Raw genomic sequence first — 17,512 nt, forward strand, 5'->3', positions numbered from 1 at the left:
TCTACAGAAGCCAGGGGGACTCCTCACATGTTTAAAGTCATGCATATGATTAAGAACCTTGCTGAATCAGGGCCAAAAGGCAGGGAGGTGCCTAGATACCTTTTGAGGATCTGGGCCTAAGTACCAACCATCACGCTAGTGGCTTGTTCGGACAGCTGTCCCTAACAAAACTTTTTGAAATGTAGGCAGCTGTGCAAGAACACCAGCACACATGTAGCTTGGGGCTGCCTCGTAGAGCAGGAAGCTGGTGGTGACATTCAGACCTCTGGCCATCCCCTCCCCTTCTTATATAAAATGAGCCAATTAAGTTTGGAGGTGCCCTATGGAATAACCTTGCTGGCCCTCCATAGGGTCCTCAGCTCAGTCCTATGTGATCTCTTTTTGGGAGTAGGAGAGTGAAAACTTCTTTGGCAGGCACCACCTAAAATTCTAAGGCTGGTGTAGGATTTTTCTGTGTGCGCTTCAATGAGACATATAAAAGCCATTCGTTAGTTTTCAAAGTCTTCCCCATTCGAGTTACCGTCAGAGCTTTAGTGCTAGTTTGGAAGGGGCTCTTTCAAGGCTTAAATTAGAGCCTGCACAAACAAGTCTGGAAGCCTAATTCTAACTAAGAAATAAAAGATCCTAAGTCATTATTTAATACATTTAGCATTCTCAGTGCTGGTGAAATGCTGCAGCCCTGCCCCTTGTCACATTCCCTGGGAAGAAAGACTCCTTTACTGCACTTAATTTCAAGTGGAATATGGTGAGAGATAGCACAGCATTAGCTTCTTAGAATTAGGGCCGGGGGCTGATTTAGCACAATGGATAAATCTAGCTTCAACGCTATGCAATCCAAGTTGTGAGGGTTTCTGTGGTGCATCCAAAAGGCGGGATGTATTTATTTTTCATATACATCATCTCTAATTAGTATAAGCCTATAAACTGGGAGTGGGTGGGGAAATGGTTTTTCTGTCCCAGAAGAATTCTGAGATTTTGAAAAAATTTCCCATCACACAACAGGACGAAACGTTGAAATCTCGAAAATGTTCACAAAGCCGACAAACCAAACCAAATTTCAGTTCCGGTCCTGTGACGTGTCTGGTTTCGATCATTTTGAAACCTTTCAATACAAATCTGACCCTTTTTTACTTTCTTTTCTTTTTTAAACCAATTTCTTGGCATAAATTCAGTGCACATTCTAAACGAAAAGTTGTTTTGAACGGAAACCCCCATGACTTTTCAGTTTGACAATTTCGAAGGAGGACGTCTTGGCAATTTGGAAACTTTTTTCCAACACTTTTTTGAGTCAGGAAAGGCATGGAAACGGGCTCTTTGCCACGAACAGTTTCAGTTTTGACGAATCAGATTTTTTCAGGGAAAAAATGTTTTATTAAAAAATTCCCAACCAGCTCTGCTATAAGACTGGACTGTTTTCTGCCGGGCGGGAGATGGGAGGGACTACAAATAGACAGGAAACTCAGCGAGTTTCCATTGCATTAATCCATCAGGTGGTGGGAGTTTCCCCCTCCTCTCTCCCACCATAAGGCTGAGCCCTCTCAGATACCTTGGGATCTGCATGTATCCCAAGAGCTCCTTGGAGTCCAACGCCCTTTATTCAGAGCCAGGGAAGTTCACATGACTCAGGGGGACAGTGTGTATGGTAATGCTGACCGAAGCAGCGTTATCTGATTTAGGGCGTCTTCATGGGTTTGGTGTCATGTTGCCATGGAAAGTGGCTGCTGGTGCTCCTGCCCCATCCCTCATGCACACGCATGTGTACATCTAGAGTAGTGTTTCTCAACGACCAGTCCAGGGACTGGCACCGGTCCCTGAGATCTCGCTGACACACTTTGGGAAGGCAGCAAGCCAGTCCCTGGTATCAAAAAGCTTAAGAGGATCCACAAACATGCTTCTGTTGGCTGAGATGAAGATGGGTGATGCCCAAAAGCCAGAGTTCCCCATGCATCACACCCCACCAGCATATACACGATATCTGGGGTCCCTTCCTCGGACAGAAGCAGAGTGGACAAACTGGCCCATAAACTTTAATATCTAGGAGGAACAAAATGTAGACTTAATAAGGGTCCATTGAGGTCAATGGGAAGATGTCCATCCATTGATTTTGGTGGGTGCTTAATCAGGAGTGTCGAAGACCGCTTACATCCCCACTGGGGCCTAGTGGCAAAGCCATGGTGGGGAGGAGCTGGCTAGCAGTGGCACTGATTAGTTATCTTTCTGGGGCCAAAGGCCCTGTACAATAGGAGAACTGTGCCGGACAAATAACAGGTTCCCTGCCCTAGAGGACTGGCATTTTAAGAGCACGGGTACAAAACAAACAGAGCAGTACTTTGCAGTAAGGGAAGGGCATGGGGTTACTGTAGCTGGATTGCATCGCTGCCCCGGCAGCCTGTTCACCCTGGGGGCCGAGACAGGGGAAGCGGAGACACCAAGTGGAAAAAATGAATTTGCTGAAGGTTTTGAATCCCCAACCTGGCCCGGGAGATTGCTCTTCTCCTGCAGCTCCACCCCCGCTCTCCCTCTGCTCTCCAGCGGACATGCTCAGCTAGACACAAACCCTCCTGCCATGAGAGAGGTCTCCTGGCGTCAACTCAGCACTGCTCTTCCGCTCCCTGAGGGACAGCAGGTGCTGCTCGCAGCTGTGCTGCGTCTGTGGCTTGCATCCCGCCGTGCACATGCGGAAAGTTAGCGCCCCTCCTGCGACAGCTGCGTGGATGCGGTGGGATACCTCAGCAAATTCCTTTGCAACAGCCATTCTCCAGTTTGGCCATGCTGTGGGGAGCATGGCATAAAAGGCCCCACCTCCTTTCCTGCCCACAAATCACGGTGCCAATGGCGCAGTGGCCCACTGGTGGTCTACGGGCTTATCTAGGAAGCACTGCCGTTTTTTGATTCCCAGCAGCACTGAAAGTGATGTAAAAGAACCAAGCTCAAGGCAGAAGGCAAAGCATCTATTAGATGAAATTGGCAGACAACGGACAAGCACCCCCCTAGACAATTCTGGTAATGCAACTGACTTGGCGTTAGGTGTGCCCCGTGCTGCACTGTAAGGCTAGAAAAGGTATTTTCCCCCTAAGCAACATTAGGAAACAATCCCAGGCAGTGCCCAAAAGGAACACTAGGCTAGGGGACCCAGCTTACATGCCGGTTTCTGGGCTGAAGCCCTTAGGGGTCCTTCATACCATTCAGTCTCCCAGCGCTTCGGTGTGGGACAATGAATGATGACAAGCCCCGAAATGATTGTTTTCACTATTGTACCCTCCTTTGCCCCCACAATGTTCCACACTTTCCCACCCCACCACCCCCAAATATCCCATGTCATCCGTTACCCTTTCTCCTTCCATTGTCTGCTAATCCTCTCTAATCCCAGTTTCTGGGAGGAGGGCATTTTTATCTACGCGTGGCCAGAATCTGACTGATTCCTTTCTTTGATCATTTTGATGGATAATATCATTGTTTATTTTTAAGCTTTTCCCCCCAGTTTTTGTCAATTTAAATTTTCACAGTTGCGCAAATTTATGCTGGGTTAGACAATGGGCCGGGGTGGGGGGGTGTCGGGCAATAATTATTTAATGACGGTAGACGCTGAGATTCCAAAAGTTAAAGCTTTATAAACGTTCAAACACAGATGATTATTTTGGCACGTGATGTTGACAAAGTAAATGTCCTTAAATCAAATTCCAATAAGTTCCCAAGCAACACTTTCCTTCTATAATAATCAAAATGTACAGACAGGTAAAGTAAGAAAATATCGTTTCATTGGCTTGTGCGTGTACGGTGAAGTTGCCATTTATCGACATTTACGGATAAAAATCTAATCTTTCCAAATCTATTTATATCCCTTCCAAAACATCCTTATTTTTTTCCTATTTCCTGTGATAACTCTGGATATTCTTTGTTACCCATGTTCTATCCCTTTCTGAATCCTGCTAAACTCCTGGACTCCATGATATCTTGGGGCAATGAGTTCCCCAGACTAATTGTGCATTGTGTGAAAAGTATTGCCTTTGATCAGTTTCAAATTTGCATTATTTCCATTTCTTCAAGTGTCCTTTTTCCTCTTGCATTTTGTCCTATTAAATAGCTTACTAGGCTCTTTTATTTAGACATTTCCAACTGCTGTACAGGTTTTCTGGTTGAAATCACACCTTGTAACTAGGCTACAGCTTTGAAAGGGTCCAACTCTTCTCCCTTCCTTTCCTCCGCCTGCCTTTTCATGAGAAATTGACTCCTGCTCTCCTCCCAGACCTAAACCACTTTTTCTCTTCTGGTCCCGAACAGATGCTGTCAATCACATCATATTCTGATGCGGTTTTTATATGTAGACAACTAGAAAGTGGGATGAGACCATCAAAACTATTTCAGTTCTGGCCAGAAATTATTGTCTGAAAACTGGTGGTGCAAAGCTGCAGAATTTGGCCATGAAAAATAACTTTTAAATAATAAATCCAACTTTGCATATGCAGTTTTCATTCTCTGTGTTGGTGCTGGTGATAGTCGGAAACAACTAGGGTCACTCTTATGGTTTTTACATTTCATAGACAGTCCTCAGTAGGGTGTCACAGCCCTATTATTTACAATTACTGCACATTCTGATGAGCCTTTGTGCAAATATATAACACTTATGAGTACCAATGAAAAGTGTGATTGATGGTACCTGTAGTAATTACATGCACTATTGCTAACACCGTATATCATTCCTATAAGGACCACACACCCATTTGGACTATTTATATGCTAGAAGCACCTATAGGGCTCATCTAAGATCAGAACCCTTCCAAACACAGAGGAAGAGAACCCCTGCCCCAGACAGCTCACGATCTAAAGAGATGAGGCACACGAATAGTGAGAGGGAAGCGGCTGGCCCAATGTCACACCCCAGGTCAGTGGTAGAGCTGGGGACAGAACCTCCATCCATCTCCTGATTCTCAGGCTATGTCTTCACTTCCCCCATCGCTGGAGTTAATCCACCCCAGGAGAGACAGCGCTAAGGCAAAGGTAGAATTCATCTGTCGACCGAGCACTGTCTCCACGAGGGGGTTGGGTTGGCTTAACTACATCGCTCAGGGAAGGGGGGGGGGGTTTCACACACACACACCCCTGAGCTATGAAGCTGGGTCGGCCTAACTGTCTTCTATAGACCTGGCATCAATCGGATGCCCTCCTAGGTCCTGCCTTCCAAAGACGCGGTGCCATCACAAAGTCAGCAAGTCAAAGTCTCCTGCCAGCCCAGCTCCATTCACGGACGGGCACGATTCCCTGAAGCAGCGACAGATTGCAACACGACCAAGGTGATGAGGAGCGCCCAAAGGTGCTGCCAAAGTGGGAGGAACACCCAAATATCTGAGCATCAGGAGCACTGGCCACAGACCATCAAACCAGTGGGATTCTTCTCTGCTTTTCTCTAGGTCACCTCTGGAGGGACTACGAGTCCCTGCTATCCCTAAGTCTTTTCCCATACCGGGGGTAGCCCCTAACCTTTGCCCCAGAAGTGGGTTCCAGTCTAGCACTGCTGAGAGTCACATGACCCCTCATCACTAGTCCTGCATGTGATGCTGCCCCATCCCTTCGTAATCCTCTCTCTCTGACTCTGCCCCGGTGTTCAAAGCCAGTAATGTGCAGTGAGCCACTTGCAGAAGGGAGTTTGTAAGCATGGCACCCTGCTGGAGGGGTCTGGGAATATCTTCCCTTGAGAAACACCCTCCTTCTGGTGCCTTCCAATTGGCAAAGAACATTGTCCCTTCAGAAGCATCTTTATCAGCTAGGGATAAAGCCACCACTAGTGAGGCTGGTTTCAAGGTGTGGAGGGCCAGAGGGGGTACGTTTGGGGTGAGAGTATCTAGGATTTCACTGCCCTACTTCCTACTAAATACATTTATACAAATGTGATTTGCTGGGCTGAGTCCTGAGCCCCACTCCAGCCCCTTTGTGCTGCCACGAAAGGCAGTGGAAGGCAGGCAGATCCAGCCAGCTGAGGCTTCCCCTGATGCATGGGAGTCCCCAGTTGGCATGGCTGCTGTCTTGGCATAGCTGGCTCCTGTGCCACCCCGACTGCAGGACAGGAACGACTAGCAACTACTGAATTAGGGCCTGATCCACAGCCCACTGAAGCCAGTAAGTGCTCCAATAGGCACTCATAGATTCCAAGGCCAGAAGGGATCATCGTCACCATAGTCTGACCTCCTGTATAGCACAGGCCAGAGAACTACCCCAAAATAATTCCTAGAACAGATCGTGTAGAAGACAATCCAATCCTGATTTTAAAATGATCAGTGATGGAGAATCCACCACGACCCTTGGTAAATTGTTCCAATGGTCAATTACCCTGACTGTTAAAACTTCATGCGTTATTTCCAGTCTGAATTTGTCTAGCCTCAGCTTCCAGCCATGGGATCATGTTAGACCTTTCTCTGCTAGACTGAAGAGCCCATCATCAAATATATGTTCCCCATGTAGATACTTACAGGCTGTGATCAAGTCACCCCTGAACCTTCTCTTTGTTAAGCTAGATCGAGCTCAGGGAGTCTATCACTATAAGGCAGGTTGCCTAATCCTTTAATCATTCTCGTGGCTCTTCTCTGAACCCTCTCCAATTTATCAACACCCTTCTTGAATTGTGGGCACCAGAACTGGACACAGTACTCCAGCAGCGGTAGCACCAGTGCATTGGATCAAGTACTTAGAGACTGACGGGATTGAAAAACTACACTTCTGACTGAATGTTCTGTTAAACCCTCAGGCAGGAGCCAGAATGGTCTAAGGACCGTGACACACATCTCCAATCAGTGCTGTCGCATCTTACTAGTGTCAAGTCTGAGACAGCACTCTCAGCATACAGTCTTGTAACTGGATTCACTCCCGAAGGCATTTACTGTCTGAGATCAAAGAGAGAAAAAGGAATTTTGATAACAGAAGGAAGAAGAGGAAAAAAGGTAGCTGAAGGCTACATCCACATATGTTCTATTCCTATCATTTGTTTTACAGGATCAATTAGAGGTGAGGCTCCAGTGTGGTCGGTGCTGTTCAGACACATCGTGAAAGACCATCCCTGCCCCAGTGAGATTAAAATTCAATATTTTAGTGGAATCAATGACAAGATGTCAGGGAAGCGCGTGGGGAAGCAAAATCATTTTAAAATGTTGAATTTTTGGGCTAAATCCTCAGCTGATATAACTCTGCAGTGGTGTTATGCTGATTTACACCAGCTGAGGATCTGGCCAGACAACTTTCCCCTGGTGCACAGAAAACAAGCCCTGCTATTGAAGAGGGGCTGTCAAAGGTCAAAGGGTCTTGTTGATTGCCTGGTACATCTCGCCACAGTGGAGATGAGAATGAGTGACTGTTCTGCGCAAACAGATGTGATGAAAGAAGTGAAAAAATATGCTAATCAGGAGCACTTTCTGCTAATTATGGTAATGCTACTTCTGCATGGCATCCCAAAATAGTCGCTCTATTCTCAGCCCCTGCGAGAGACTCCAGGGCTTTCATATTTTTCCCAGGATACCGCAGCCAGGCATGGTGCCAGGGCCTTACAGGACTGGGGCCGCTCTCCCCAACCCCCACCAACACACAAAAAGGGCACTGGTCTAAACACACTGATTAAATTAATCAACTAAAAGGCACTCGAAGTGCATCACGTGAACAGGCTGTCATCATAAAGAAAGGAGGAGGAGAGAAAGGCAGGTCTTACATTTAGCCCTTTGGATTGGAATGGAAGTGGGCTGGGTTCAATTTCTGCTTCTTAAGATTCCTGTGTGATCTTGGGGAAGTCACTTAATTTGCATGTGCCTCACTTCCCCCCCGTGAGAGGGGCACGGTACTTCGGTTCAGACTGTAAGCTCTTGGGAGCATGGACTGTCTCTTATTTTGTATGGTGTGTAGTACCCCCTAGGTGCTACGATAATGCAGATATTAATAAAACTTACCATGACACACATCCAGTACAGTGTCAAGTGATTTAGCTGCAGGTCTCCCATTAATGTTAGTGGCTTGTAAATAGTTAAATCCGTCTGCCCTGCCCTGAATATTTCCCCAGTTTTGCAAAGTAAACATAATGGGTGAATTTATTAGAGTTGCCACCTTTTTAATTGCTGGTAACTAGACCCCCAAAGCCCTACCCCCCCCCACCCCGCCTCTTCCTCCAAGGCCCCACCCCACTCCACCTCTTCCTTCTGCTTTGCCTCTTCCCTTGAGGCCCCACCCCCTTCTCTGTCTCTTCTCCCATGCCCCGCCCCCTTCTCCATCTCTTCCCCCCAGATAAAAAAACCGGGCATCAGAACTTGTTAAATGGTACCTGGACATACAAGCCAAAACCCAGACTGTCCGGGTGAAAACTGGATGCGTGGCAACCCTAGAATTTATCTAGCGCTTTTAATCTACAGAAATTGCTCTACAAATTGATTTCCAAACTGTGGGTCACATTCTAAGCCCAGCTACACCTGTGCAGCCCATTGATATCACAGATGTAAGTGGACCTCTATGCATAAGCATCTCTTCACTCAACACTGCAAAGCAACTTCCCCCTAAGTACCGAGCAGCAACACTGTGCACAGTAAGAAGTACAGAGTACCTTGGTCAGTTGACCCCAGGGCTGTATGTAGGGAACATATACTCCCCTAGCTTTCTGCCAGGACACCTCCTGATTTTGCATAACAAAAATGCCCCAGGCTCTGTATTAGCAACAAGTTGTCAAGGCCTCTGATTTACACCTCATCTATAAAACAGCACTCACAGCAGGGCTGGGCTGGAGCGCTCCACTGAGCCACCCCTCAATCCGCTTCTTGCAGAGGCTTGGCAGAAGGTTTCTCATTATCACATGGCTTTTGATCTCTGGCAGGCCAGAGATAGTCCATACCCCAGTTCCACTACAGAAAGCTCCCACAGTGGGATTATTTTTCCATTGTTATATTAACATTCCCCTGGTTTTGTCTAGCCCCATGTTGCTTCTCATCTCTGTTTCCTTTCTTCTTCAGGGTCTTTATCTCCTGAGGTATTCTGGGCAATCACATCCTGAGCTTCTGGCTGCCCCTTGTCAATTATATTTCCCTGCTCTCAAAGCACAGCACTCTTGCTTGATTGTGCTAATTATCTTTAGCACATTAGTTCCTATTAGCTTGCACGTTCTTTATACAGAAGCCAGACCCAAAATGATCTGCCCTGAAACCATGGCTGCCACTGATTGATTGCAACAGCCACAGAGCTCTTGCAATCAGGGCTGTTCCAAAGCTGGCCTCATGGATACCTGTCAAGTCCTCAGATGGAGTAAATCAGGGTCGCTTCGGTGGAGCGTAAAGGGAGCTTGCCGATTTATACCAGCAGGGAGGATCAAGCCCATTGCCTTGAGGACACTGCAGTGAAAGCAGTGGGAAGACTCCCACCACTGGATGCTGTCCCTTTAAGAAATGCCTTTACTGGAGGGTCACAAGGTGAGATTGATTTTTCTCCCTTTGTGGTTCACCCCACATAACATCCTCTCAACCTCAGGAATTCCCAGATTGAACTTAATGCCCATGCCCCTGGCCACAGGTTTAACTGAGCCCACCTGCTGCCTCTCCTAGGCCTGCAGGAACTTTTCCCCTGCTTTCTTGGCACATGTGACCTATACATCCCATCAGCCACCCCAGGATGGTAACTTGTATGAACTGAATTTTCATTTGATTTTTTTACTTTTTTTATTGGTTTGGACAAATAAATCCTACCAAGTGTTTCTTGTCACTCTCTGTTATCAGGCAAGTCACCCATAACCGTGATAACATTTTCCCACCAGTGGGCAGTCGCACCAAACACGGATTGGTGCCCAGAAGGAAATACTTTTTCACATGATGCACAGCTAGCCTGTGGAACTCATTGCCATAAGATATCATTGAAACAAAGAGCATAGTAGGGGACAGAAAAGGAATTGGAGAGACAGTGTTGACTAGTGGATAGAGCACTAGACTGGGACTCAGAAGAGCCGGGTTCTGTTTCCAGCTCTAACACTGGCCTGCTAGGTGACCTTAGGCAAGTCACTTCCCCGCCCTGTGCCTCAGTTTCCCCATCTGTAAAATGGTGATATTGTTACTGACCTCTTTCGTGAAACACTTTGAGATCTGCAGATAAAAAGCGCTTGATAAGCTATATTAATTATAATTATATGATTAAAAAGAATATCTAGGGTTATAATAATACAAAACCAAAAAACCTCAAGAGTTTAGGAAAGACTATAAACCCTCATGCTTCAGGGCTTAAACCAACCTCTAACTAGTGGGAGTCAGGAGGAAACTTTCTTTGCGGGCAGATTATCCCATTACTATCCCCTGCAGGATTTCTTGTACCTTCCTTGAAGCAATTTATAGTAGAAGGCCCTCTGGTCTGATACTGTGCAGCAGTTATTAATGATTATTATTATTGTTATTCATTTGTATTGTGGTAGCACCTGGGAGCCCCAGTCATGAACCAAGACCCCATGGTGCTAGGCACTGCACAAACACAGAACAAAAAGATGGTCCCTATCCCAAGCAGCTTAAGTATAAAACCTTTTGAGGGAGAGGGGGAAGATTCTCTTTATATGGCTCTATTCCTTCAGTGTAACTCATGTTAAGCTACCCCAGAGTTATTCCTAGAGTAGATTTAACTGGGACAAGCTGGATCAGGGCGCACATTACAAACTTTGTTGCTCCAAGCTAGAGAGGTGAAGGGGGTATCTGTGCCCCATCAGTCTTCCTGCTGATGGGGTAAACCGATGGTGAGCTCCCTCCCTCTCTGGTCCAGCCAGAGGAGGAAATCCCATCAATTGTGAATCTGTGCTGGCCCCAAGGAGTCAGGCCCAGATCCTCCCATTAAAACCAAAGTGTCTAAATCCCTGTGAGGATCTGGGCCTGAGGGGCCCAGGTTGTTTAAGGCTGGCTCTGCTGCCAACCTGCAATGTTTGTTCCTGTCCTCGTGTAGCCAAGAAAGCAACGTCAAGCCAAGAGAATTCAGCACTGTGCCTGTGAAAACAGACCTAGCCGACCGGAGAACGGCCCTGATCTGTGAAGTCCTGCAGCTCAGAAGCTTAATCAAATGAGAAGAAGAGCGAAAGGGAAGTGTATTGGAAATAGTTCTCCATGGTAAAAGCGGTGCTGAAAGTTCACAGCCAGACCCCTGAAAGAGTGGGCACACGTACCAACCCTGGTACATAACCAAGCAACCGTTCGATGCTGTGCCGCAGCGACCCGGCGACAGCTGCCCGAGGTGATGGCACAAAGGGAAGGTTTGCTGCATCGGAGGGTGAAATGAAAGGAGTCAGAGCTGGGCGCACCTTGTTAATTAGGAAACGCGGAGGGTAGAAAGAAATGCTCTTGCAGGGATGTCAGATCCAATCATTAGAACCAGGGCATCTGAACCGGTGGCATCAGATGCTGCGTGAGAAGGCAATGAAAGGTTAGGTCCCATTAGTGCAAGCAGACCCCTGCACTTCTGTGGACCCCCGGGGTCACGGGTTCTGTGGGTTCTGTGGATCACGGCAGGATCGTGTCCTCAGTGAGTGAGTGACCAGCAATCCTGCTAGTGACTCTGCCCATAGGGCTCCAGGGACACGGACCCGCTGAGCCCAGCTTTCTTTCCATCCCAGCCCTATGGGCTGCCTGTAGTTGTCCTTTTGAACAGACAAGCGGATCCATCTTGCAGATGAAGGATCCGTACAGGCAGGGTCTGCAACTCCCACTGCTCCCCCAACTGTCGGATACTGCGGCAGGGAGGAAGGGTGGCTATGCTCCCTTGAATGCTGCACTGCATAGGGGAACTTCTGGAGTCCCCTTAATTAACGAGCAAGCGAGCAGCAAAAAGTTTGCCCTATTACTTTGATCCAGATGTCATTCAGGAAGACACACCAGGGAATGTCAGGGGAAGACACCCCCCCCCCACCTCCAACATACACCAGAGATTATTCCATCAGCACAGCATAGTCATCAACCACACAATTACACCTCTATGCTCAAAGCGGCTCCTGTTGACTGATCAACAGCTGCATTGTAGGCGGCTGTTACTCTGTGTTTCCAACCAAGCCACCCAGCTGGGGAGGGAAGGAAGAAGGACTAGGATCAGGTGAGTAAATAAATAAAGCTTTGTACAATGACGAGGTTAAAACAGGATAAGTTATTTTATAGCCTCAAGTCTCTGGCTGCTAGCTAGGAAGGCTTTGGCAAGCCCTGTTGCTTAGTGCTGATGCATTTCCAGATCTCTCCACTTGATTTATTAGTTTACTTAAAATCATGCACGTCTCAGTGAGGTACATTGAGGCCTGCACTTGCAATGAGCGAGACTCCATGGGGATGCAGGGTTTTTGCTCATGTAGATTTCGTTGTGGGATAAGGGCCATGATCTCCATGTCGCGCCCCACATTAGTCACACAGAAAGCAGCATTCCCATCCAATCTAGCCAGTCAGCATTTCTTTTCTAACATTGGAGCATGTCTTACAAGCCTTGTGTTTTGCTATGGCAAAAATCTCTAGGGGCATTCATGGAATAAAGGTTTTAGATGTGACCTCTTTGGGGCATGGGCTCTTTTGATAGGATTGTATAGCACTGACCATGATTTGGCTGCTATAGAAATACACAAATAAAATAAATAATCATTAATAAAACTTAGCAGAAATTTTAATACAAGCAACTCTTGTAGGATTTGAATGCACTATTTTAGTCAGAGAAGGACAGATACATTACCTAGGAGGCTATATAATCCTATAGGCACAATGCACAAGGAGTTGAGAGGTACAACCCATTGCACCTAACTTCCCTAGTTTGTCCCTTTTGAGCTCCTGTAGCCAGCCACCTCCCCTACCCCTTATAAAAGCAGGAGCCTGGGCTTTTTGCTATTTCCTTGCTTGCTGGCTGTTCCTTCTGCTCTCTGGCTCCTGGTGTGTTTTGCAAGTGGTTTATGCTTTTTGGTTTAAGAAGTGGCAGGTTTATAAGGGCAGTGGAAACTCCTGCTACCAGTTGCAATTAAGTGTGGCATAGGGTGTTGTGATGGAGGATTAGGAGGGATAGATAAACAACTTTTGTATCAGATAACTGGCTCCTTGTGTCTACTCATGCTGGTGGGTGGTGAATCTAGAGTTTATAGGACTATTGGTTTAATTATAACCTTGAATGCCTCTGTGGCTCCCATCTTTAGAAAATGCACCACGTCTGTTGTGCTGAAACTGTGCCAGGCGACAGTCGTGGGGGAGATCATGTCTTCCTATGGCACAATCTGGTGTGGGGCTGGGGAGAGGAAACCCCGTGAATTCCCTCTTGTAAATCTTCCTCTGACTCTGTGTCTGGAGGGGGCTGCCTTGCTCTGCGTGGAACCAATTGGGGGTCCAGCCCCCAAATCCTGTGGCTCTGGAGATGTCTCTTCTCCCCCAACTCCCTGCCAGTGCAACTGTAGCATAGCCACGAAGACACACCCCTCCATGCAGTGGGGAAAGGGTTTCAGTGAGTAGAAGGCTAATACACCTGGGGACTATACTGTCTTTGCAGCAGATTTCCTGCTGGGGGCTGTGAACAGATTGTTCCGGGGTCCCCCTTCCCACACAGGCTGCCTTAAGGGGCAGGAGACTCCTATCATCCCCCACCTGTCCACAAGTCCCTCCAGATCCTCTCCACCCCATGCCCACTGCAGTCAATGCTCAGTGACTCTGCAAGTCAGGCCCTGATGCATGAATGAACAGGGGGATGGGCTAAAACTCTCTACTTGTTACTCGAAAATGTCCCCCTTCTGTGGGTAGGGACGTGGTATAACCTGCATTCGCTGTATTTATGGGTGAGGTTTCTATTGCACTGCACCAGGCAATATTTATAACCGCAGGAGTGTTCCTAGCTGATGAGCGCTCGCCCTGGAGCGGGCAGCCACTTTCCCTGCCACGCTCCCATTGGCTGCGATCAGGACTCTCTCAATGGAGAAACTGCAGGCAGCTAAAACACGGGCCACCCAACGGGCCTCTTCCCGTGGCAAGGGGCAGTGATGTCATAGGGAAAGGGGTTCCAGAAGCCTGCGGCAGTTGAAGTCCCCCAAGGCGTCTCCAGCCCGGGCCATGGTGGGGAGGGAGGTGTCGTCACAAACCTGACCTTTGGGCGTGGTCCTGCGGGGCAGGCCTGGGAAGCACCCACTGCTGCCGCTTCTCTATCAAGGCCGCTAAAGCCCAAGGTCTGTGAGAAGGTAGAGAAGTGGCCCCAGTCTGTTTGGCTTGCTCTCGCCACCCTCCCCTTTCTGCTGCTGGCTTCTCTCCACCAGCCCAGCCGGGCAGGAGAAGGGGACCGACAGGCAGGGACACTGGTGCTGCGCTGGAATTGGCAGGCAGGAACTAGCTAGCCAGCTGAGCCACGGGTTCTGCCCTGTGGTGCGGGGCGAGTCAGGACTCTGCTGCTCTTCTCTGTGGGGGCCTGCAGCTCATTAGACGCTGAGCTCGCCTGCACGTGGGGGAAATCCGTACCGGTTTATCAGCAGCGGTGCAGCTCCCCTGGTGCTAGCAGCCTCTGAGCAGCTTGTCACGAGCAGGCGGTATAATTGCCTACGCCCGGTCTACGCTGTTGGTGGCAACAATGCAACTGCCCCGTGGCTGGAAACCGTGTGCTCGTTTCCCCCATGTAGCTACATAAGGATGCGTCTTGATTGAAGCAAAAAGTCTCAAAGTGGCCCCTGACTTTGGATGCCTTGATGTTCAGGTGTCAGCCTGATATTTCAGACGTGCTGCTGAGCCAGAATAGTCAGCAGTAGGTGATTACAGGTTAGATATCACCCTAGGTGTAAACTAGTCATTTTTTTTTAATGGGATAGAAAATGAAGTTTTTACAGGACAAAAATTGCTCAGGCAACAGGGAGCAAGGGCCTTATGTGGGAGCTGTGTGAGGCATTCCTTGTGCACCACTGAAGAACCCAAATGAGGGACATGCAAACTATTCATGCAGGAATCTTGAAACGACCCACCTTTAGTATCCAGCTCTCTAACCTCAGGTTCCCGATTATTTACTTCTGATGTTAATAATCTTCAGCAATCAAAGCAGGGAGGTAGGGGGAAGTCGGATTTGTATGGAACGGGGATAACTTTGGGATTAAAACAAGGGAGGGGTGCTTAGGGGAATGCTTGCTCTGTGGGAGGGCTGGTCTTCCAGGATGACTCCAATAGGTGTGATATCAGCATTGGCCTTTGATTGTTCTTTGCCTCCTCCCCACCCTCCCGCCGCTGCTGTTACAGATCATGGCGACCGGAACCCAGAAGTTCAAAGTGTTTGTGTCTGAGCCGATGGGCGATAAGGACGTTACAGCAGTGGATGGCATTAATGACGAGCTTGGACTAAAATTAGCTACAAAGGGTTTTGACAAGGTAACCATCTTTTTCCTCCCACTCCTTCCCAAGCTCTGTTCTATTTATGGAGCAGGTACTGTGAGAGGACTTGATTTTAAGAAGACTGTGTTCTTGTGACTTTGCTCTTGTGATAGTTTCTCCTGCTATTATGGTCTTAAAGGCACTTCATTACCATCACTTGATCTAAACTCTGGAGGGTAGTTATGCTGAATTATTCAAAGGAGCAAGACTGAATGTTATTCAAAGGGGCAAGGTCAAATTTCTTCCATCTTAAAGTGAATGCATCGTGACAGTTCTTTACAGTCCAACCAGAAATATTCAAACTATGCCTTTGGTTTTTTGAAATGCATTTTTCCCCCCCTTTGCAGAATTTGTTCGTAAGAAAGCCACAAGGACTTCCCATGGGAGGGTGGGAGTATGGAATTAAAAATATATATGTCATGCATTCGTTATGGTAAGTCTGGCAGCAGCTAAGCTCAAGAAGGTCGAGCTATTTCGTTTCTAGTGCGGGCTTGGGAAATTCCGTCACTGGAGAAACAGATGCCTCTGCTTTCTTACTACCTTCCTTGAATGCCGGTTAGCCATCTCCCCCCTAGGGGAAAAAAAATTTCCACTTCTAGTCCAGTTAACCTTTTGTGCATGCTGGTTGAAAGAAAGTGAACAGAAGGGGTGTGGGAAGATCTGTGTAGATTTCAAGAAGAGCAAACCCTGCTCCACCTGCCCGTGTTGGGGATCAGTTTTGTGTAACGACTGGATCCCGTCTGCACCCGTAGCATTGCTGCAAAGTCAAGTAGTTCGTGCAGAACAGCCCGCTATGGTCACTGCGTGCGTGGCCTTCTCTCCTCCTAGTGCACGTGCATTGCCTTGGTTGCCATGGGATGCACGGGAAGCAAGTCAGACAGCAACAGATAGCTGATGCCACCTTATTTTGTTAAACTGTAGTAACCAGGTGACTTTTGAGTTGTGCTGCTGATGGAAGGTAATGGACACCTCCTACTGCCTGGTCCATGTCCTGCTGCGGTACTAATGGGACAACTGCAGAATCTGTGAGCTAACTCCCTTAGCAGACAGTGACTGTCAAGGCAGGTCAATGTTTAGGCCCCACACCCTGAGCCTGTCCTTGTCTTTTACAATTGCTAAGAGCGGATTGAAGTGGGACCACTTCCTGGCTGATTCACGCCTGGCACAAAGTTAGGACAGACCCTGTTCCAGTGGTTATGGGGTGGAGTCAACCAGCAACAGCCTCGTGTCATGAAAACAGCCCCTTTTGAGGGAGCCGGACAGACAAGGCCCAAGGTTGCCTTGTCTACACTACACACAACAGACAGGCTCCTAGCATCATTAAAAGAGGAGCCTGTCCCCCACTTGTCAGATAAACCTGGCCTCCCTCTCGTTCTGGAGAGCTAAGCACCAGGCTAAAAATGGGCAAAGTTCCTTATCCTGGCAGAACACCCCTAATGAAGTCACCACAGGAAGAGAAGCAGTTACTTGTCTGGCAAAGCTTAGACTATAAAGTGGCCCAGAGTTTCAAATTAACCAGCTACTCCAGGGTATGGAGTCAAATGGGTGGATGGGGGGAAACTCGTTAGCTGTACTAACTCATTCTGTTCCTCCTCCTAGGCATACATCCTTCTGGGCCAATTCCTCCTGTTAAAAAAGGACCATGCAGTTTTCCAAAGGTGGCTGAAAGGGGCATATGGAGCCAGTCCGAGCCAGGCTCAGCGGTGCGCCTCCTGTCTGACAGACTGGTGCTACGCTTTCCTCTAGGGAGCTGGCTGCATAGCCCTCGTGGTGTGTTCTGTGGACTGCAATAAAGTCTTTCCTGCCTTGAACTGTCCAGCCTCAATGTCTTCTTATTAGATGAACAGAGTCTCTATTGCCCCCCAAACAAACTATTGTATGTTCTTGTGCAGGGTGATTAAGTGGGTCAAATTCTGTCCTTCGTTATCCCTGTGCTACCCCTCTGGAGTCACTGAGTCTAGCCCAACAGCCCCTTGCCCACGGGGAAACCTGGAACTTCTCCCTCTTAGCCCAGCTGTTCTCTCGGACCCAGGTTCAGCAAGACAGAGAAGCGCGTGCTCCAACGCTAACCCCAGGAGTGGCCCAGCTGACGTCAATGGGTTACCTGTAGACTTGAAGGTTAGCCAGGGGTTTAAGTGCCTTGCCGAATCAGAGCCTAAGAGGGGAAAGCTGGTCTTGTGGTTAAG

At 48.1% G+C, this 17,512-nt stretch overlaps 1 protein-coding gene across 2 annotated transcripts in view; it reads left to right on the forward strand.

The window, feature by feature from the left end:
* The window catches only part of BANF2 (BANF family member 2), a 49,883-nt gene extending 32,811 nt beyond the window's left edge, over positions 1 to 17,072 (forward strand). Inside the window, exons 1-3 of one of the 2 annotated variants that reach the window (XM_074949711.1) lie at positions 11,933 to 12,063; positions 15,195 to 15,323; positions 16,926 to 17,072. In XM_074949711.1, coding sequence (XP_074805812.1) covers positions 15,198 to 15,323; positions 16,926 to 17,072 — 273 coding nt within the window. In that variant the 5' untranslated portion in view covers positions 11,933 to 12,063; positions 15,195 to 15,197. Of the gene's footprint in view, positions 1 to 11,932; positions 12,064 to 15,194; positions 15,324 to 16,925 lie in introns of those variants that run through there. The other variant, XM_074949712.1, reaches the window with a different exon arrangement.
* The last annotated feature ends 440 nt before the right edge of the window (positions 17,073 to 17,512 follow it).

Source organism: Natator depressus, chromosome 3 (assembly GCF_965152275.1).
Source record: "Natator depressus isolate rNatDep1 chromosome 3, rNatDep2.hap1, whole genome shotgun sequence".
Taxonomy (NCBI): Eukaryota; Metazoa; Chordata; order Testudines; family Cheloniidae; genus Natator; species Natator depressus.